General features: G+C 35.3%; 1 protein-coding gene across 1 annotated transcript in view; it reads left to right on the top strand.

Moving 5' to 3' along the window:
* Positions 1 to 946: 946 nt before the first annotated feature.
* Positions 947 to 23390, top strand: part of LOC149576456 (2-oxoglutarate (2OG) and Fe(II)-dependent oxygenase superfamily protein) — a 55045-nt gene continuing 32601 nt past the window's right edge. The window contains exon 1 of the mRNA XM_089817360.1: positions 947 to 1350. Within this exon, the coding sequence (XP_089673486.1) occupies positions 1033 to 1350 (318 nt within the window). The 5' untranslated portion in view covers positions 947 to 1032. The remainder of the gene's footprint in view (positions 1351 to 23390) is intronic.

The following is a 23390-nucleotide window of genomic DNA, read 5'->3' as shown; positions in this document are numbered from 1 at the left end:
ATATTATATTTTGACTTTTAGATTGTAAATTAACTATAACGATTATAACAAAAATTTAAGAACATAATATTAAATTAAAAAAAAATCTCAAATAAATTAGTAAAAATTCTACCAAACTATTCTTGATTATTTACATTTTATAAATATTAAAATTTTATATTTATAGATTACATTATTATTTTAGAAACTTGATTAAATTTTTATACATTGATAAGTAATTAAGTGAGACTAATTTTTTTATCACTATTATATTCATCACATATTAACATTTGTAATTAATTTTTTTATCCATACCATTGTAATTAAATTAATAACATATAATAAAATTGAATATATGAAAATTTTAAAATAAGCTATATATGTATCTACAATATATAAATTAAAATATTGGTGAAGAAGGAAAATCATGCAAATAAATTTTTTAAAATTCAAAATGATGCTATGAAATCGAAGTGAAGAATTTATAGATTAAACTTATAATGTAACTTAAATATAACTATAATTGTAAAACTATATCTTAGTTTTTAATTAGTAAAATTATTCAAATACTAAGAATAATTTAAATTAGCTTAGTTGAAATCTTTTTTAATTTAATTTACAATTTATAATTTTTTTGGTTAAAATACAAAAACAATAGCTAACAATGATTTTGAAAAGAAAAATATTGAAAACAATGTAACATTTTTAAAATGATGTGTAAAATTAAAATTAATTATAATATTAAACAATTTTTTTGATATGATTGAATAAAAATAAAAAATATTTATATTTTAAATTATTATTTATCTATAGATATATTTTAAAACAAAATATATTTATACATCTTAAAACAAATTATATATTATAGATCTAATAATATAACTCAAACAAAAAAAAAAAATCTTACCCACGCTTATTTAAACTTTTTAAAAAAATATTTAACTCTTTTAAACCCTTCCAAACAGTACTTTCTTTCAGGGCAATGCAACAGTACACAACACAGTTTGAAACTGCACGACACTAAAAGACTGAGAGAAGACTGACGGAAAGGGCATGAGCTTGCAATCTGGGAAGATATGTTGGCTTCGAGTTTTAAATTCCCGTACATCTCCTTTTACTCATTTGCAGGCAAGAAGAGCAAAGATGGAGGAAAAGACAGATATATTAGAGCTGTTGGAGATAGATTATTGCCGCTTGTTATCGGAAAGCAACGATTGCATTGGAAATGTAATGAAGGCGTTAGGTCCAGAAGGCCCGGGGCTACTGGCTATAACAGGGGTACCCAATGCCAAGTCGCTCACAAATACACTTCTTTCCTTTGCCAGGAAGCTTGCCCTCATGGATGACGTACAAAGACTTCATATTCTGAAGGTACTCTTAACAGGTTGCTTTATCTTCTTCCTGTGTTATCATCTATAATTTTTAATAATCCTCTGCTTCTTCTCGAGTTTGCAAAGAGGCAATAGATGGATCTTTCTTATCAAAATTCTAATTGTTTTTTTGGAAAAAAAAAGTACGCACACAATTTTCTGCACATTAAAAGAGAATTTAATTAGTGAGGGATAAAGCCTTAGTTTGAGGAGAAGTAATAAAAATGCCCAACAGTGTTCATTTGTTATTTATGCTACATAGAGAGACCCTTTTGTTTTTAAATTTTTCTTGGGGAATAGATCGGTTGGGTAATTTATGAGCAAAGAGGGCTCCCCATTTTGCAAGCATTTACCAAAATACCATATTCCACTTTAGCTGAACTACCCGATCACTCTTTCAATTTTTCTTGGTAATATGGGAATATTGGTTAATTTGCTGTCACCAGGTAGCTTTCCACTATTTAGAGCCATTAATAGTATCATACTCCACTGGAAGGCAGATACCTGCTCATGCTGTTACTCGGACAATATTTAAACTTGGTTCGTCACTGTGATAAACACCATCCTACCACTAGATCACAACTCGCAGACAGAAATGCCCTTTTTATGACTGAAATTACAGCTCTTAGAAATATCAACTTCGAATTTTTTTAATTGTCAAACTTCAAAATAATTGTTTTATTTCGTTACTATCCCCTCTTTCTGATTTTGATTCTGACTATCTTTATCTTTAATTATTTTCTCACTCAGATGATCTCCGAAAAAATAAATTAACTGTCACTATTTTTCGCATATGTATGATTGGCTATGTATGTCAGTAGCTTCAAAGCTGTGCATTGACTTGCTTAAGAATATCATTCTTCATGTCAAACCCTGTATTTCTTATTTGTAACAGATAAATGATCTTATTGGGATATGCTCCCTTTAAACGAAAGAACCTATGTTGCCAGATCTGTAAGATATGTAGGATCTTCAGGGTTGATCTGGCTATGGAAATCATCCAGAGATGGAAGAAGTACTGTTTATTTTCTTGCACAAATCCAAGTGAAGCTTAGTCCAAATTTCACAAGTTTTGCAGAATCCAAAATGAATCCACTGAATTTTGATTTTTTTTTTTTTAAATCCATATATTTTTGTATTCTTTGAAGCGAGTCTCGTCTTTTTCCTGTTTACACCTTGCTAGAAACTGGTCTGATCTTCATGTAAAAAATGAAAAGCACTGGAATTAGCACGGCATAGCTCAGTAGACTCATGGGGAGAAAGAATCATTGAAGCATGTGTAGCGAGTTGAGCTAACCACTTCTCCCAAAAGATGCATCTATTTAGGAAACCACTACCATCCTAGTTAAGGATCTCACAGGAAGTTGTCACACTATGTCACGAACCCCAAGGGGATATACTACACACATTCCAAAACTCACCCCTCAGCATTACCCAAGGGGATTTGAACCTTCAACCTCGCTCTGATACAACTTGTAGGGAGTTGAGCTGGCCATTTCTCCCAAAAAGATGCATCTGTTCAGGAAACCACTACCTTTCTAGTTGAGGATCTCATAGGAGGTTGTCAGACCATGTCACAAATCTCAAGGGGATATGCTTTATACAACATCATCCATGATCTTTGCTTAAGAAGTTCTAGTTGAGCTGTCATGAGGAGACTGATGTTTACTGAGTGATGAAAACCTTGATCTGGCAAGGAGACTACTATCAGATTGTGAGTAATATTCTGAATTTTTGCCCTAAATAAACCAGGAGAAAATTTCTTTCATAGATACTCAAAAGTTCACATACATAATAATGAAAAATCCATGGGAGAAAGGGATGGAGACAGATCCCTAGCCACAACAGGTGTGTAGGAAGGTAGGTGATGCGAAGCAAGAGAGGCAGTAATTTTCAGGAGACTTTTTAATTAAAAAATTATAAAAATCTTATCATAAGGATAATATTGTTATCTCTATAAAGATAAAGGACTGTAATAATAAAATATTAAATTGTCTAAGGGTTTGTTACTTTTTTTCCCTATGACGAAGTGTTTCAATTGATGATAAGGAATAATTCATTTATCAAGAAAAAGTGTTTTATTTATTATTTAAATATAGATGTTTAGAGAATGTAATGGGAAAAGGGAACACGAACACACACACACACACACACACACATGGTATGGATGAACCCTAAAACAAACCCAACCCCATTTTTTTCGCCAAATCTGCAAACCCTAACTAGGACCTGAACTAGAATCAGCAACTTAGCAAAGACGTAGCAATAAAAAAGAACAGTTCATTTGACAAGTTTTGCCCCAAAACCATCCATCATCAATCTAAACTTTTGGGAATGTTTAACCTGCTATTGCCCAGCTCATAAATTGTGCACTTGAGACTTGTAGAAACCAATATCAATTTTCAACTAAGCTCCCTAGAGGAAAATTGTGCTACACCAATGGACCAAACAAAAACAAATTGATAAGGAATTTTAGAACTAACCTGAAGGAGATCAATCATTCATGCTTCTGTTCCTTTAGATGAGGCAATAATTATTATAGTTGTAATGTGGGGACATAGGGTTTGCTATTCTATGCGTGGAAGCTAGGACTCTTAGGCCTATCTTCCTATTTACACATACATTGGATGGAGAATGATCCACTTGGCTTAAGATCTTGTGGGAGGTGAATGCAATATCTAGGGAAAAATATGATGAAATAAAGACTTTCAATGTGCACGGGAAAACAAAAAACTAATAGGAAGAGTCCAATAGAAGATCTGGGATGTACATGATGATTGACTTGTGATCCAAATTTCGTGCAAAATCAAGGGGGACTTTGTTGCGCTTGATTGACCCACTCCTAGGAGCCAGCTGTGAGGTGACTTGCTCCGAGCAGTTTTCAATCTAATGACAAATGTTTTGAAGGTCTCTTGATGCTCAGGTTGTAGCTTTTTTAGTGTGTTTCCTACCTGTGTTTGCACACAAAAAAATAAATAAAATTTTGGGTCGAAAGTGGTTTCCGAGGTCCACTCCTAGGTCAAACCCTGGTTTTGGAATTAACCTTGAAATTGACATGTAATTGAAAGTGTTCTATTAGGTAGCAGAGGCTAGATCTGAAAACTAAATGTTTATACCTTCATAGACCTTCTTTGTGTTGAAATACTCGTGAAGATGTTGTTGACTTTGTAGAGTTGACTTTAGAAACTGTTGATCATGGATGCCATCATGGATGCACAAATATGAAAATTACTCCTTGTCTTCAATGTCTTGGATGCTTGATCTCTTGCTCTTGAGGACTTGAGTGCTTGAATTAAAAATTGAGTTGCTTTTTGAATTGATGGATGAGAGTTGTTGTAAAATGAGGAAGAATAATTTGATTTTATACTTCTCCCTAGCATTTTTGGGGTGTTAACTTCAGAGCAAGTTGATACAAGATTAAGTTTCTTGCTTTTGCAAGCTAACCATTGCTTGATTTGAATATGAGCTTCAGTTGCAAGGAGTGAGGTGCCCAAAGGGACCTTCTCCCCCTAATGCAGGCCCAAATTGGGACCTGGGGTCCAAAATGCCAAGGAGGTGCCAAAATTTAATGTAGAATTGAGCTGATCAAGCATGTTGGGCTTGAGAGGCCAAGAATGCTAAAGTGAGGTTTGGGTGAGCAATAAATTGCAAACATATGCAATTTACAATAAAGATCATTAGGAAAATCTAAAACCCTTGGAGTAATCCAAGTTGGTCTACATGGAAAACTTCAAGAACACAGTTGTAGACTTATATGAAAGGTAGAGTTGAAATATAAGATGATAATCCATAAAACTTGATAGATAAAAGCCAACTTTGTGTTGCATGGATGGAGGTATGATAATCCAAAACGAGATATTCATAACTTTCTAAACCAAGAAGAGGATAGAAGAGGGACAAGAGTTTTGAGAACTAACCCTACATGGATGAGTAATGAGAAGTGACAAACCTATGACTGAGAAAAGTAGAAAGTTAGACTAACCAAAGAGATGGATTCAATCCTAGTGGGACGTTTTGGTTCCCAAAACCACAGATTGAAATCCTATGAGTCTTGCCAACTCGATGTTGGGATATCCAATCGCTTATGGCCAACTTGACAAGAGCAATCAATTCAATCTTCTGCACTTCTAGCTCTACAAGGCTTGTTGGTTCCCAAAACCGTAGATTGGAAATCCAAGAGCTTGCCAATTCTTTGACAGGATCTCGCAATCAGTTTTGGCCAACGAACAAGAATCACCTTGATTCCCCTGCACTTTAGGTTTCGCTACACCTAGGCGGGTAGACCTTCACCTCAAACAATGATTGCTTGGTTCGAGGCTTTTCTATAGCGAGTTTAAGCTTTGGAGTTCTCCGGTTAGCAAGGTCCTTGAACTCGATTAATATGGAGTTATGTGATGGTTTGAAATGAATGTTTTTGTATAAGATTTTAACAATGGATTTGAGTTTTGTAAGAAGGAAGTTCTAGATTTTTTAATCTCAAATATAAATCCAATAGTTCAATGATAAAGAGGCCAGTGCTTTAGATTATTCCGGTAATAGAGTTAACTGCAATTAAGATTATAAAGTACAACTTTATAATATTCTATGCCCATAAACTATGAATAGTTTAATAATCAAGACGCAACGGATCAAATATATATATGCAATTCTAAACTAGTCCAGATTTGCTTCAACTCCTAAGGTCGGGGAGACAGATGGGACACAAATTCAAAAAAATTAAATATTTCACAATATCTACTATGATTGAGTTTAAAATGCCATAGATGACTTCGTCCACTTATCTGACATAAATTGTTCACAAAATTTAAAAAATAATTATAAAGGACGAATCAACTGAAGTTTAAATCTTCATACCTTTAATAAAAATAAACAAAGGGCCTTTTATTTATCATTAAAATATAAAATTAAAATTTTATATTACAAAGCCATATTTGAGCTCTTTATTCCTCCATACAAAAATATCTCTTTTGTAAAAATGCTTCTCCAAATGTCGGATATGTCCCTTTTTTTGGTATACGCTCTGCCTTTATATATATCTGAAAGGGAGCAGTGTGAATAGACGCCTCTCTTCATAAACTCTTAATTGTGATCGCACCTTCTTTATTATTAATTATATTGGACATATTATAAGGTGCGAACATATAATCCTTTCTCCCAATCAATAGTAATTGTTGATTTATTTATCTATTGTCCAGTAACACACCTGAGCAAATAATTAATTGTATCCAAATATGATAAACATTAGATGCCTTGAAATCATTCAATTGACGGGCTCAGCAAAACATGACACCAACACATCACATTGTCTTCACTGGGATCATTCAAATATGTATGTTCTCTTTTAACGATCGGTGTTGAGTTTGCAATTTTAGTTATCGAAAACACTCCAATTGCGTATTCGAGGGTGATTGTTTGTTGTGTATATGTAATCATTTAAATGGATATCATATCTGTTCTTTCCAATACCCGCGACAATGGAACTATGGCCATCTTGTATATTATTTGAGGTGCTTCCTTCAAATGATGTCTATTTTGCTTCGATATCATTGTTTATCAAACACACACTCTTCTCACCATATCATCATATCCATCCTTATATTTGGCAATGTTTAAAGTCTGCTTAAAGCATATATTGATTTTCTGGCAATGATTGAAATTCATCTCACAAATGAAATCCCTCATTTGCATTTAATATGAATTGTGCCACACTATTATTCATCTTGCAAGAACGTTTTCAGTTTCGACAAACTCCTATGCTTGCTCCTCGCATCACTTCTTCTTGATATGGACTCATTATGATTCAAAGATAATGATTTTTGCCCAATCTTCAGATCTTCGTGATATACATATTCCTGAGTTTGCTACTGGTCAATTTATGCTCCAGTTTATCATTTCCTGTACAATCATATATGCTTCACAATGTTTTCATACATTTCTGTACATATATGATCAATACTCGTTAATATCATACTCGTTCTCTCTAGATCACCATGTAGCCTTCTGCTAATAACAGCATGTATATTTATAGTGACTGATATAATTATGTGACTGTCACTTCTATCTCTTTATAGCCACTCATCTCTATTACTCATGTAGCCAGTTCAATAGATGTATTCATATTAATATGTTTCTTGGAGATGATGTTTTCTTGTTTTAGAATTTCACGCCTTTATTGTAATCTTTTCAGTGCATTCTTCAGTGGATCAATCTCTCGTTCGAACTCAACTTTGACATTGATAACAATATTTCAACATATGGACTAGTTTACAGTCTCTTAGAAGTTTTGCTCCATTTTCGTCCAAAAAGAAATAAAGAGCTTTATAAGACTTGAACTGTTCAAACAACTTGATGCACAAATGCAAATCCTTCCGATCTGAAATATTCATTTGCATCTTGGACAGTGATTTAGAACATTCCCATGATATGTTTGATATCAGATACTTTTGTGAAGTGCTGAAACACATACATATATGAACCATTTTCTTTTCTACATTCTCTTGATCATGACTCTTAGTGCTTTGTAGCATATTGTTTGAACATAAGTAGTGGGTAAGATCTGAAGATTCTCCCTTTGGCATGGTATTTGGATTCTAATTTTTGCCAAAATTTGGAGTTCCATTAGTGGCTCTCGTTGGGGACATATGCTCCTTGTGGGCATAATAAGATTCCAGGTATCTCTGGAGGAGTAGACCGAGTATCCAAGCTTCTCATGATGCAAGGTGAAATTGGGTGACCCCAGGCCCCCTAAAAAGGAACATTGATTGTTCCCTCTGTCAAACACATAGTTCTGATCATGTAACACTACGAACCTCCTGAATATGATATCATATCGTTCCTTAGTACAATCTGATCCATTTGCAAATTTCAAAAGACAACCATCACATGACATATGCTTTTCTTTCATCTCCTTGATTTGCTGCCTATGTTACAAAGCTGCGTTACGTGTATCATCCTCATTGATAATACTTATTGCCGCTACTTCATCAATGCAAATTTTGGTATTTGTTTCATGTTTAGCCTTTGAGAAATTGCCAAGTGTACTATGGTCCATGCTATGCATTTGATTAATCATATCAGCATCTAGATTAAGCTCTTTTGCCTGGATGTCCCTTTGTACACAATCCTTTTCAGCGCCATACTCTGAATGCATATCCTTTCGGCAATAAGACTTTGAAGATGATTCACATTTAAAAGATGTCACTTCACATATATCAAGGGTATGATCTGATGAGAAATCATTAGAACTAGCCTTCAGTCTATCTTCATCATCATGCTTGGCTGATTCCATCTCATTACACAACTCCTGCTCATAGGACGAATTGAAAGACACCTCACCTTTTGAACAAACTTCATGAGTTTCATCAAACAAGGGATTTAGGAACATAGAGAATTCAGGCATACTATCATAAGAACTTTCATCTGGATCATCACTAGATATAATATCATCAAATAGTGTACTAAATTCACCCTTTTGAGAATCATCATCTTCTTGACCAGTAAGATGGATATCTTCATCAACAATATATCTTAAAACTTCCTCCTATTTATATGTCGTACGTAGTTTTGTTTCATCTTCACTATATGACTCGTGGCAATTATTATCTCCTTCATCAAGTACCTCTTGAGTGTGCACTGATCCATCAACTTGCTCACCATGGTGAATTGAGAAATTTTTTGGACCACTTCTTTCAACATGTCTCTGAGATGCCAGACCTAACAAGGCTGAAATTTCTTCCACATTGAGAGAATCATCCTCTTCATTTCTACATTTGTTGTCATTTGTTGCCACACAGGTCTCATTATGGATGAATTCTTCTTCAACTTGGCCCAAAAATTCTTCCCCATTCAAATCAAGAACATCCTCATGTGTTTGTTTCACTTCAGTACCACCTTCTTCCAATATTTGAAAATGAAGCTTCAAATCAGGGTCACATGGTGAGACTCCCATCTCAAAAAATTTCTTTATAAATTCCACATATGGAGGCTTGATGTCTAATGGTATCTCATGATAACTACTTGTCATCCTCATGTACAAATGTTTTGAAGGCTCCCCTTCAAATCTTTCCAAATTGAAAAAGGCATCAAGTGGAGACATGTTAAGATCCTCTTTGATTGTGCAATTTTGATCTTCATGTTGTTTATAATTCATGTCATTTTCCTCGCTACCATCATGAAATTCACATAGGAACTGTTCAAATTGTTTCCAAGATGAGATACATTGTGTAGGTAATGATTCATACGCCTGTTTTGCATTTGTCCTTCAATGTTTTGACAAACAACTTCATCACCTGATCCTTGCACAAACCTCATAGTCCTCAATGAATGTATAAAACACATCCAAATGTCAAATTGCCGACTCATCCCATTCTCCATGGAACTTTGGTACAAGTTGTGAAAGCTTTGGGGATAACTTGCTAGGTTCACAATCAAAATTGCTGAAATCCAATGGCCCAATGCCATCTAGAATAAAAGGCTTTCTTTGAAATGATCGATACTTTGTAAAAAAAACTATCCACCATCTCTTTCTGAGTCTTCTCCCTCAACAATGCTACTAGTTGAAATCCTTCCCAATAGAGTCGCCACCTCTTTCGAGGAATATATTGATTTGTTGATCTTTCGGGTTCTTACTTTCAGTAGGGTACACTTCCAAACAAACTAATAGAACTACTTTTTGATTCTCTACGAAATCTGAAACTTTGGGTAAGTTCACAATATATATTGAGAGCAACTCATCCCAGTAGAGTCGCTAATTTGTTGGTTCCCAAAACCGTAGATTGGAATATCAAGAGCTTGCCAGTTCTCTGACAGGATCCTGCAATCAGTTCTAGCCAATGAATGTGAATCACCTTGATTCCCTTGCACTTTAGGCTCTGCTACACCCAGGCGAATAGACCTTCACCTCAAACGCTGATTGCTTGGTTCAAGGCTTTTCTATAGCGAAGTTAAGCTTTGGAGTTCTCCGATTAGCAAGGTCCTATTTGAAATGAATGTTTTTGTATAAGGTATCTGTTTTAACAATGGATTTGAGTTTTGTAAGAAGGTAGTTATAGATATTTTGACCTCAAATGTAAATCCAATGGTTCAATGATAAAGAGACCAGTGCAAAATATTATTCGGGCAACAAAGTCAACTACAATGAAGATTATAACATACAACTTTATAATGTTTTATGCACATAAACTATAAACAATTTAATAATCAAGATGCGATAGATCAAATATATATACGCAATTCTAAACTAGTTTAGATTGCGCTTTAACTCCTAAGGTTGAGGAGGCAGGCTGGACATGGATTCAAAAACAATTAAATAAATCACAATATCTGCTATGATTGAGTTTAAAATGCCATAGGTGACTTTGTCCACTTATCTGACATAAATTGTTTACAGAATTCAAAAAATAATTATAAAGGACGAATCATCTGAAGTTTAAATCTCCATGCCTTTAATAAAAATAAACAAATGGTCTTTTATTTATCATTAAAATATAAAATTAGAATTTTATATTACAAAGCCATATTTAAGCTCCTTATTCTTCCGTACAAAAATATATTTCTTTTATAAAAATGCTTTTCCAAATGTTGGATATGCCCTTTTTTTTGGGTATATGCCCTGCCTTTATATATATATATATATATCTGACCTTAATTGTGATCGCACCTTCTTTATTATTAATTATATTGGACATATTATAAGGTGCAAACATATAATCCTTTCTCCTAATCAATAGTAATTGTCGATTTATCTATTGTCCAGTAACATGCCTGAGCAAATAATTAACTGTATCCAAGTATGATAAACATTAGACACCTTGAAATCATTCGACTGGCTGGCTCAGCAAAAATACGTATGTTCTCCTTTAACGATCAGTGTTGAGTTTGCAATTTTAGTTATCAAAGACACTCCAATTGCATATTCAATGGTGATTGTTTGCCGTTTATGTGTAATCATTTAAACGAATATCATATCTGTTCTTTCCAATACCTGCGACAATGGAACTATGGCCATCGCGTATATTATTTGAGGTGCTTTCTTCAAATGATGTCTATGTTGCTTCGATATCATTGTTTATCAAATACACACTCTTGTTACCTTATCTTTGTATCCATCCTTATATTTGACAATGTTAAAATTTTTCTTAAAGGCTTAAAAAGCATATAATGATTTTCTGGGCAATGATTGAAATTCATCTCACAAATGAAATCTCTCATTCGCATTTAATATGAATTGTGCCACACTAGTATTCATCTTGCAAGAACATTTTCAGTTTCTGCAAACTCTTATGCTTGCTCCTGGCATCGTTTCTTCTTGATATGGACTCATCATGATTCAAAGATAATGATTTTTGCCCAATCTTCAGATCTTCGTGATATACATATTCCTGAGTTCGCTATTGGTCAATTTATGCTCCAGTTTATCATTTCCTGTACAATCATATATGCTTCACAATGTTTTCATACATTTCTGTACATATATGATCAATACTCATTAATATCATACTTGTTCTCTCTAGATCACCATGTAGCCTTCTGCCAATAACAGTATGTATATTTATAGTGGCTGATATAATTACGTGACTGTCACTTCCATCTCTTTATAGCCACTCATCTCTATTACTCATGTAGCCGGTTCAATAGATGTATTCATATTAATCTGTTTCTTGGAGATGATGTTTTCTTTTTTTAGCATCTCACATCTTTATTGTAATCTTTTCAGTGCTTTCTTCAGTGGATCAATCTCTCCTTCAAACTCAACTTTGACATTGATAAAAATATTTCAACATATGGACTAGTTTACAGTCTCTTAGAAGTTTGACTCCATTTTTGTCTAAAAAGAAATAAAGAGCTTCATAAGACTTGAACTGTTCAAACGACTAGAGGCACAAATGTAAATCCTTCTGTTCTGAAATATTCATTTGCATCTTGGACAGTGATTTAGAACACTCCCATGATGTGTTTGGTATCAGATACTTTTGTAAAGTGCTGAAATGCAAACACATATGAACCATTTTCTTTTCTACATTCTCCTGATCATGTCTCTCAGAGCTTTGTAGCATATTGTTTGAACATATGTAGTGGGTAAGATCTGAAGATTTTCCCTTTGGCATGGTATTTGGAATATAAATTTTGCCAAAATTTAGAGTTCCATCAAGGCCAAGGCGGGTGCACCTGATCTTGACCCACTCACTTGAATCCAAGATTACGTATACCAGATAGATTTGAACGCAATAAAGGTCTTCCAGAATGGCAAGAAATTTAGATAGCTTTTGACTTCCTCAAATAAGTACGATAACTTCGGAATACGAATACTTCGAACTTGCAGATTCTGAATTAAGAACAAAATTATTGATTATATTAATATGAGAGTGTTTGGAGAGAAAAGATATTTTGAATTGTTAAAACAAGTGGATATATCAACTTTTAAAGGAAAGATACAAATGGTTGCCAGCATATGGATTAGGAATTATGAGCAAATTAATGACCAGTGCCAGAATTCAAAAGGGGCGATAGAGTCAATATTACAAGTTTTAATTTGCAACTTTATGAAATCTTGTATATTTAAACTATAAATAATTTAATTACCAAGATGCGACAAATCAATTACACATATGCAATTTCAAACTTGTCTAAATTGTTATTAACTCACATGGAGACAAAATAGACACAAATATCAAAATAATTTTGTATTTGACAATATCCATGATTATCAAGTTTGAATAGCTATAATTGATTCTATCCAGTTATCCTGATCCTAAACTCCTTACAGAAATAAAAATAATCACAAAGGACAGAACTATATAATATTTTGCTTCTAAGGCTTTAAGAACAAATAAAACAAAATATCTTACTGGTTATGCCTGGAATAAAAATGCAATGAAGACACTTAATGATGATGCTATATTTGTTGCAATTCAATCCCAAACAGTATTAAAATTTTGCCCAATACTCCAAATCCACGAGCTTTGTTCAATCATTCAATCTTCGCCAATAGAAGAACATAATATATCAAATGTGCATGTATATCTTGAGTATGCCAAATTTTTAGGACACTGTATATGAAACTGAATTGTATGTTCTTACATCTCCTTTTTATAAAGGATGGAAAGGCATTTATTTAACCATTGCACCTCTTCAAAACTAATAACCAAGCAATGTTAAATGGTAATATAAGTTTTTATGCTGGTGCGCCTTAAATCCTTAGTCGGTAGCCAAAATGTGATTCAAGGAGTTTGCGTATGCAACTAATGGATTTCCTATGTTCCATCTTCACAAACGTTTTGCTCCTCCTTATGCGTTGATTAACCCTGCAATAGAACCAAAGCAATATTAGATATGGATTAAAACTTAAAACGACAATTGAATCAAATGAAACGAATTACCCATGATTCCAGATTGAAAGGTGCTTGAGTTTTGGTGATTTCCGGTTCTATTCTTGGTTGATAACGAGATTCATTAATTGTGTTTGTGTTTAGCTTGTGCGCCACATAAAAATTTCGCTTCTACAATCTGCCATGGGATTGTACAATCTGCCAAACACCAGTCTCCAGCAAACAACTTTCGAATAAACAGGGCTCCATTCGATACTCTACCCATTAATTGATAACTTGTGTCGTTAGCTCTCTTCCAGCCCTTCCAATGCGATGATATACCAAAACTACTCAGAGGTATAATAAAACTTATAGCCGTGTGAACATCTTATAGTCAATTCCGCTGACTATGCTGTATTCAGAATTCAATGCCCACTTCTGGGGTTTCTGCAAATTTATCGTGCCACCTGTGTAAGAAAGCAGATTGCTATCTGATGATAATATTTGCTGTGTATGCTCTATCGTCTTCTTAATTCTTACTTCGCAATGGCTCCTCATGGTTTCGATAACAAACATTCTTTTATTTTATTTCATAGTAATGATGCCATACGATTTGCAACTTCTATCAAATAAGGAATAATCTTCATGAATCTCTGAATGCAGGCATTCTAACATATATGTGAAGAACTCTGTGAGCTAATTTATCCTTAGCAATTCTTGCAATTCGTGCTTTCATATCCTCACACAGAGATAATACTGGTAAAGGTTGCAGAAGCTAATCTTTATATTTGCTGAGTGCATTTGCTTGAAAGTTTTTCATCTTAATACATATCTATTCTATGCATACATCGAAAAAACAACAAAAATGCTTCCTTTGCACTCTTTTGCTACCTTCTGAACATCTTGAATGACACTCTGTTGCAACAGATATAGCTGATCCTTCTATCATAAAAGTGTTGACAAGAAAGGTACAGGCTGATAATGAAATCAAAGATTTTAGCCACTTTTATTAGCAAGTTCTCGAGCAGATCCCGTATTTCAGTCTCAGTCTCATGCTATTTTTCAGGTTGGACAAGGAACTCATCTATGTCATTAGGCCTTGTCTGAAATACCATTTCTTTCATCTCCTGATCTGAATATATTTTCTTAATAAATTGAAAAGATCCCCTCACTAGATACCAGAATTCATCTTCTCTTTGCAGATTCAATAATCCATAATTTTATGCCAATATGCGATACATTAATAAGAGTTGCTCTGATTGTGCTGCACCTTCTGTTCAGAATGATCAACTTCAGAACAATTGCTGCTTTGTACTCTCATATAAGTCATCTCAAATTAATCACTTCTTAATAAAGGAATTGCTTGGATCTCACATCTGGTTATTCTCATCCCATAGTATTCTTTGAAGCTTCCAAACTGCTGTAGGTACTATCCTTTTCCCGGGATTCTTCACTGAGTTATAAACTCTTCTTGGCGTGCTGCTTATGGAATAGATATCCAATAATTTCTCCTCTCCCAAACTACATCGAGCATCTGCTCATTTTCGTCGACCAACTATTATAATCCATGTTTGTGAATTAATAGGAATGAATTCATTGTTTATACACCATCTTCCCCAAATTGCTGTATGTATATATCCTGATTGTAACTGATCCAACATATATGTCGTTGTCTTCAAATGTTCACTCAATTTACTTAGTGTCTTGTTCATTGCGTGTAGTTTTATTCATAGCCGTGAAAACCTTTTGACATGAACAACAACACTTCCTTAAGTCCCCAACATTATCACAAAAATAGAGGCTCCAAATTTTGCAAAAATCAAGGCTCCATCAGGACGTTCCCATCTCTTGGGGGCCAAATGATGAATTGCTTACCCTAAAGGATGGATCTAGTGTTGGTCGGATATCCCTGCCTCTTGTGGGCTGAGTAATGGATTGGTTACCCAAGAGATGGATCTGGTCCTAGTTGGATGTTCCTACCTCTTGTGGGCTAAGTGATGATTTGATTACCCCAAGAGATGGATTTGATTTTGGTTGGATGTTCTTGGCTCTTGTGGGCCAAGTGATGAATTGATTAGCCCAAGGGATGGAATTGGGCCTCTTGCGGTCGAAATAATGAGTTGATTATCTCAAGGAGTGGATCTAGTCTTGGTTGCACGTTTTTGCCTCTTGTTGGCCAAACGATGAATTGATGTCCCTAATGGATGGATCTAGTCTTGGTTGGATGTTCTTGCTTGTTGTGGGCTAAGTGGTAAATTGACTACCCCAAGAGATGGATCTAATCTTGGTTGGATGAGCCTGCCTCTTGTGAGCCAAGTGAACTATGTTTACATATATTCACTTGTATGCTCCATGTTTTCATGTGTATGCATTGTGTTTTAATGTATATGGTTGGTGTCTAGATATATTCTTGCGTCTACTTTGTGTATGCTTGATGTCTTCATGCATTCATGTGTATACTTTGTGTTTTCAAGTGTATGCTTTGTGCTTTGCTCTATTTTATTAGTTGATTTAGAAGAAGAGAATAACTAAGGGTAAACCACAAAGATATGAATTTGAGGCATGCTATCATGCAAACATTGATTTTTTGCAAATCAATTAATTCCATTGTGATCCCTTTCTTCGGAAGATGAGAGAAAACTTGTCTTAAGCTTTGCCATGTTTCTACTATTGATCATAATTCCCATTCAAAATAAGGGAGAAAACATACATGATAATACTAGAGTTGGGAGTGGAAGGTGGATTACAGATAGGATTATGTGATCATTCAATCACTGCTCGAGGACAAGCAATCTTGGGAAGGGTGGACTGTTATATCCCTCCAATGGATTTGATATATCAGAAAATTGTCTTATTCGATAAGAATTCACAATTTTCTAAGCATCAAACTTAATATATAATTGTTCTCCATGATTGATAATCATTACCTTGCCTAGGAATAAAGCAATGATCCATATGACCCAACATTGATGTATAGGTTGAAGCAATGATCTGAAAATGATACAATGATACTTGAGAATGAAGCGGCAAATTTTATTGATAGAAGTTTCATAAAATAATCTTTTGCGAAGAGACAGTTTATATTAAATAAACATGAATTACAAATAGCAATAAATTAGTTAAGAAATAAGGATATAATGAAAAGACGCTACTCTCACAAGAAGACAACTGCAGAGAGGGACACGTCCTTTCATTCCAAGAAGAAAGATTTAGGGGGCTCCAGGAAGGATGATCAGTAATCGATAAGAAAATATTGACCCAAGGAGATAATAGTGAGTCTACATCAACATTAGAGGGATGCTACAGATACAATGCTTATAGTTTAAGTACAATAAATTCATTTTGATTGGCACCCAAGTTCATAAACAAATCATTCAAGACAATATTTAGTGGCAGCATTTGGAATTAGATTAAATTTACCCTAGCCGCCTTTTTGGTTATATGAAGACTACATTATGGGCTGACCATGCTTTATAACATAGTTTAATGAGTCTTAATTGACCAAATATTATTTATAATAACTAATAATATTAGAATTTTATAATGTTTCTTTAATGGTCATCTTAGTTAGTCTTTAGTTTATTAAGTAGTTTCTATTTTTCATCTTGAGTTCACGATTGTTTCTTTTAAAAATACTATCTTTGTAAATCTATATAAGGAGTTTTCATCTCCTCGATTGGATTTCATAAAATTTGGTGACTTTTTAAGAAAAAATTGAGCCTCTTTTGATTTAGAATCTTTTCTAGAAATTTGTTTTTCGAATTTCCGAAATAAAAACCACAAGGGGTATTTTATGAAATTTGTGGTTTGTCTTTGAAGATTTTTGCTGAAATTCACAATCCTGGTTGAGGGTATTGATTGGATGATTTCTTGGTTTGGGCAAAAACTCTAATTTTTGAAGGTTGCATGTATTTGCATGTGAGTTGCATGTTGCTTGCATGTGCATTTTGTTACTTGCATGCACTTGCATGTGCTGTTTTACCATGCAAAGTCTCGTGTATTGCCACATGAAGATTTTCTTGATGGATTTTCATATTTTTTTTCCATTGAAAACTTTTTGATGGGTCTTCGTATTTTTTTCCTTTATAAAATTTCTGATTTTGTAATTCACAAAGTTGCATGGGATTCCTTTGTGGGTTTATAATTGTCTCCTCGAAAACGAAGTTTTGTATTCTACTATCTGTGTCTTGGATTCTGTTTGGTTTTGATTGATTATCACCTCAAAACACCTCCAAAATTGTGTTGGCCTTTTGTCGATTTCCTCTTAAAAATCGTGGCTTTTTGCAGTTTGTTTTGGGGCATTATGCTCATTTGCAAAGTTTGGAGGGTTTGTCGATTTTTTCTCATATTTGTGCTAGCTGTTCTTAGCATTTATCTCTGTCTCCAGCGAAGAGAATCTTTGTTATAGGTTTGTGATGATTTCTAGTCAGATGTTTTGTTGATTCTTTGAGGGTTAGTGACAAACCCATCTCAGTGGCAGAGTCAGTGACAGGCTCTTGTCACTTTTTGCAAAGTTTTATGAAGAACGGGGCATTCTTCTTGGTTCTTTGGACGGATTTTGGCTTCTTAGTCTTTAACATTTTGCAGATCTAGGGAGGGTCTCAACAACAACAAAATGTATTGAAGAACTTGCGGTGAAAAAGCATCAGTTAGACAATGACCACTAAGAGAGGGTATTAGAATATTATAATGTTATTGTAATGGTTATCTTAGTCTTTAGTTTATAAAAGTAGTTTCTATTTTCATCTTTAGTTCGCGATTGTTTCTTTTAGAAATATTGTCTTTGTAAATCTATATAAGGAGTTTTCACTTCTCTATTTAATACAGCTAAAACAACATCGATTTACCATAACAAATAATAAGTGTAGTGATGGAGAAAAATATGACATAGCTAATATATATTACTAAAGCAGCAATCCTCATCAGGAAATGAAAAAAACTGATGAAGGGCAGAGTTTAAAATATGGAAAGGTATAATTACTAAAGAGGTATAATCTGAATCCTATTGTAACAGGTTTTGTCTATCATCATATCCATTGTGGAGATATAAAAGGGGAGAGGAAAGTTGAACTGAAAGAGGAAGGTGGCAATTTATTTTAGAGCTTAGAGCAGATATAATAAGGAAGGGCGGTCAATAATAAATGATTTTTATTCAGATTCTAAGGATAGATTGAGCAGAAGAATTTTATGTGATAAAGGAGGTTGGTCTAAGACTTTAGCTTGATACGAGAAATCAGACTTCAGATTTGTATACATCTGTTGGAATTGAATATAAGTCCTGTTAGAAATATTAATCTTTCCTTGGATGTATTTAATTTGGGATATTCCAAGGAACCCTACATGTAGTTTGTCCTCTTGCACATGTGTGAAAGGACATGTCATTTACTTGTCCTCTAGTGCACATGTGAGGACAACTCATTGTGTAATTCTTTTTATAAAGGAAATTAGTTTATCCTTCTTAAGAGGATCTTGACACTTTGCACACACTTATTATGAATGTGGCATTCATAGAAGTTGGAGTTACAAATGTGACTCCTTTCTCATCTCTATAAAAGAGATGCTTCCTCTCATTCTTCTTTACACATCACATTAATGTTATTGTAATGAGCTATTTTGCTCCACCATTCTCTCTCTCTCTCTCTCTTCTCTAGGCTTTTGCCTTCATTCATAATATTCACAAGGGGTTTTCTTTACTTTCCCCGTTCAAATACTCTGTCTCCTTTGTTGCTCTACATTGGTGTATGCTCTTGGAACTTGGTTATTTCATGGGAACATTACTTCTCACTTGACTGACTTAGATTGATTTCATTTCCTTGCTCTATTTTATCTTTTCTTACAAGTCCGCTTCCAAAATTATTTTATTCTCAAGTAAGAGTTACATCTCTAACTATATTTTTGCTAATTTTTCTTTCTAGATTTCTGAATTTAGGACAAAGTATAAGGTGATCCTGAAAGGGGACATTATAGAGAGAAAAAAAAAACTACCTTTTCGCTTTATGATGCTTTGGTGTTGCTTTGGCTCGGATGGATGTTCAAAGTGATGGATCACATGCCAATGTTTGCATTGGGATGTCATGTCCCCTCTTTAACTTTGTCTAGCAGAGAATTGTGAGTTAGCTTATTATGGGGTCTTGTAGGCTGATAGGTTTGGATAGAGACCCAGTATGGTTATACAGTGTTGGGGATTTGGTGTTTTGGCAGTTGTTATTCAATTTGGAGACGTTTCTTGTTTTTAGGAGGCAGTTCCTAAAAATTAGGGGGTTATTCCTACTTTTTAGGAGGGATGATCAGGCCCAGGGTTGATTCTTCATGAGATGATTCCTTGAGTTTAGTTTCAGAGGAATAGGGTTTTGTTTCCTAAGTTTTAGGAGCATCCCTAGATTTTAGGGATGAGATTGCCAGTGGATCCTTGATTTCTGACTTCAGTCACAAATAGGTGACAGGATGATTTCATGATTTGTGGTGTCTTTGGGGCATTTTGTAGTTACTTGGGTTATATTTTTAATATTTCCTAAGTTAGTGTTTAATATTTAAATAAAGCTTAGTTATAGCCATTTTGGAGTAATAAGGGGTTTTTGGCCTCATTTGGATTTCTTGTCCTTCGGTGTAATAGCTCGTTGGAAAGATCTTAAACTTTTCTAAATATTTCTCTTTTGACTCAGAGCATTTCGGTGAATGGATTTCTTTCTATTGGGGAAAAGGTCATTTTCTAGATACTTGACCACTTTAAAAATGAGAAATATATTATTTTATAACCCAATGCCACATGGAGACACTTTTAAGATTCGAGCTAAGTTTGATGGGTTATAAGGAAGTAAAGACAAAGTTCGAAGGAATTATTGACATATTACATCTCGGATTTGTGTTTTGGGCTCTGATTGAGCATTCAGCATTTGGGACGCCAACTCCACTTGCTTTGCCTATTTGGGACGTAACCCCCAAAATAGTGGTTTGGATTCTTGTAGTCAGAAGCATCTTGGAGATTGTACATTGTTTCTTCTAGGGAACGCAGTACTGAGTCAGAGTTTTAGTTGGGGTTTGGGCATTTTACTCACGTGTGGGCACTTTGCAGCTGTACGACCGTGCCTAGCAGCCATATTCTTTCCCACGTGCAACATTTGAGAGCTGGATTCTAGCCATAGCTTCCTCCTGGGCTCATATTTCACCTTCACGGCTTCATGTTGGCTTTATTCTTGGTTGTAATCATCTGGATATTATTGTAAATCTTCATTCAGTTACATATTAGGCATATATTGAAAAAATTTGCTTGAAACAACTTTTCTTTAAATGTATTTGGAATACATTTTCAGAACTGGTTCATGTAATTGTACTTCTGTTATTACTTATTGAAAAATCATAAAAAATATAAACAATCAAACCTTTCAGCAACTTTTGTCTAGTTTTGCAAGAAAATTTTAATAAATAGGGAAAACAAATTTAAAAATATAAAATTACAATAGATTAGCAGAAGAGATCCATCAGGGATCTTTCAGTGGTATCATAGCTTGATCTTGCCAGTCTGTGGATTTGTTTACAAATCTATGCATCGAAGTGTTGAGATACATAGATTCTATGCTCGTAGGAGAGCTCAACTTGAGCAAGGGTTTGGAATAGACCAGGAACCTATTATGGCAGAAGAACAGGTGGGCGGCACAAGGAATTAGGATGATGAAGAGAGAGATGGTGCGGACCCTATTCACTACTCAGCCCAGGATCGCTCAGGCTTTAGACAGATTATAAGATACCTTGGAGCGTTTGGAGATGGGTGGACACAGAGGCAGGCAAAGTAGATAAGTTTCAATGGCTGGTAGTCAGTGCAGCCATCAGTCCCATTCTTTAGTTGGGAGCTCCCTTCATTCCTCTAGGCGGCATCGCCATCGTACACCTACTATGAATAGACCATTGCTTCCCAGTTCATACTAGGTGAACGACTAGTGCAGGTGGAAGCGCCAGAGGTGGGGTTCCAGGAGTTAGTTTTGGCAGCCACAGTTGAGTGGAGAGCGCTACCCCCTGAGGTTAGGGGCGTCTTCCCTCTTCCCCAATATTGTGCACAGCATAGGGATATAGCTAGGTTTAGGGGGGATCGTGGTTATAGACCACCACAACAGCAGCAGAACTATGACCTCAATAGAGCTACTAGGAAGATCACATTGGCTACATATAATGGCTCAGGAGATGAGTGCATGAGCTTGGGTTCACAAGTTGGATATATATCTTTCATTACAGCCCATGCCTGAGCGTGAGGCTATTCAGTTTGCTGTGTTGCATCTAGAGGGGATTGCCTATGATTGGCGACACCATGGATTGGTTACCTAGGATCACGCCTTAGTACATTCCTATGCTGAGTTCACTGAGCGACTCATTACATGGTTTGACCGTAAGGATACAGAACTTTACTATAGAGAGTTGGTTCATCTGAGACAAACTGGTCATGCAGAAGCTTATGTTAATGAGTTCCAGCGTATTGTGGTTATGGTACCTGATATGCCCCAGAAGCGTAGTGTGATGCTATTCATTGAGGGATTGCAGGACAAGCTTAAGGGATTGGTTCGTGCTTTCCAGCCGGCCACTCTTAAGGATGCTATTGATGTGACATTGAGACTGGACACTGCTCCTACTTATCCATCGGATAAAAAGCCATTCAGAGATTCACGACCTCCACAGAAGGCCAACACCCTACAGTTTAGGGATGGTCAGTCAGCTAGACCTCCGAGGATGGACCCAGAGACACAGAATGATTTGAGGAGGAAAAAACTATGCTTCTCATGCAAAGAACCTTGGGAGCCCCGACACTGTTGCATGGGTAAAGGAAAGGTTCATTTGATTGAGGTGACTTCTTAGTTAGGAGATGAGGATGTGCCCAACACTGATATTGAGGATAGTAGGGAGGATGTTGAGCAGGTATAGACACAGTTGGAGTTAGATACCCCTGAGCCCATGGCGTCAGCTGAAGTAGCTATGGCTACTCTCTCTAGCTATCCAAAGTTTCATGCCTTTCGGTTGAGAGGTACACTAAAGGGCAAGCAGGTCACAAGCTTGGTAGACACAGGTGCTACACATAACTTTATTGATCAGAAGTTGGTTGAGAGGAGTGGGTTACAGTGTGAGGAGTTTGGTGGTTTCGGAGTGAAGGTGGCAGATGGTGCAGTTTTGGGTTGCACCAAACAGATTCCAAAGCTTAGTATTCAGATTGGGGATTATACTCTGATCGATGATTTTTATGTGCTTCCTATAGAAGATTATGATGTGGGATTGGGCATGCAGTGGTTGCATGATATTGGGCGTTACATTATTGATCACCACTGTATGCAGTTAGAGTTCCTTTTTGGGGGGAAGAAGGTTATTTTGAGGGCAACTGCAAATGGTGGACCTAGAGAGGTGACTTCTTGTAGGATGGAGACTATCCTTAGACATAACGATGTGCTTTGGGCTACGTATTGTTTGGTCAAGTCCAAAATACCCACACCTTAGGATGATCATGTGTTTCATGTTGACAGGCTGCCAGTGATGGATCGTTATGGAGAGTTTTTGGTGACATCCCTCCCGGAGTGCCCTCCAGATAGAGGTTTTGAGCATGGTATAGAGTTAGAGAATGGAGCAAAACCAGTAATGACTACACCATATCGTCATCCTAGGGCCTATAAGGATGAAATTGAGAAGACTATTCATGAATTGTTGGATATGGGTTTCATTCGGCCAAGTTCTAGTCCCTTTGCTTCCTCTGTAGTGCTTGTTA

The sequence above is a fragment of the Cupressus sempervirens genome, chromosome 1 (genome assembly GCF_028749045.1).
Source record: "Cupressus sempervirens isolate cs-2001-9-10 chromosome 1, ASM2874904v1, whole genome shotgun sequence".
NCBI classification, from domain to species: Eukaryota; Viridiplantae; Streptophyta; class Pinopsida; order Cupressales; family Cupressaceae; genus Cupressus; species Cupressus sempervirens.
The sequence above is the reverse complement of the archived record's forward strand: the minus strand, read 5'-3'. Positions and strand labels throughout refer to the sequence as shown.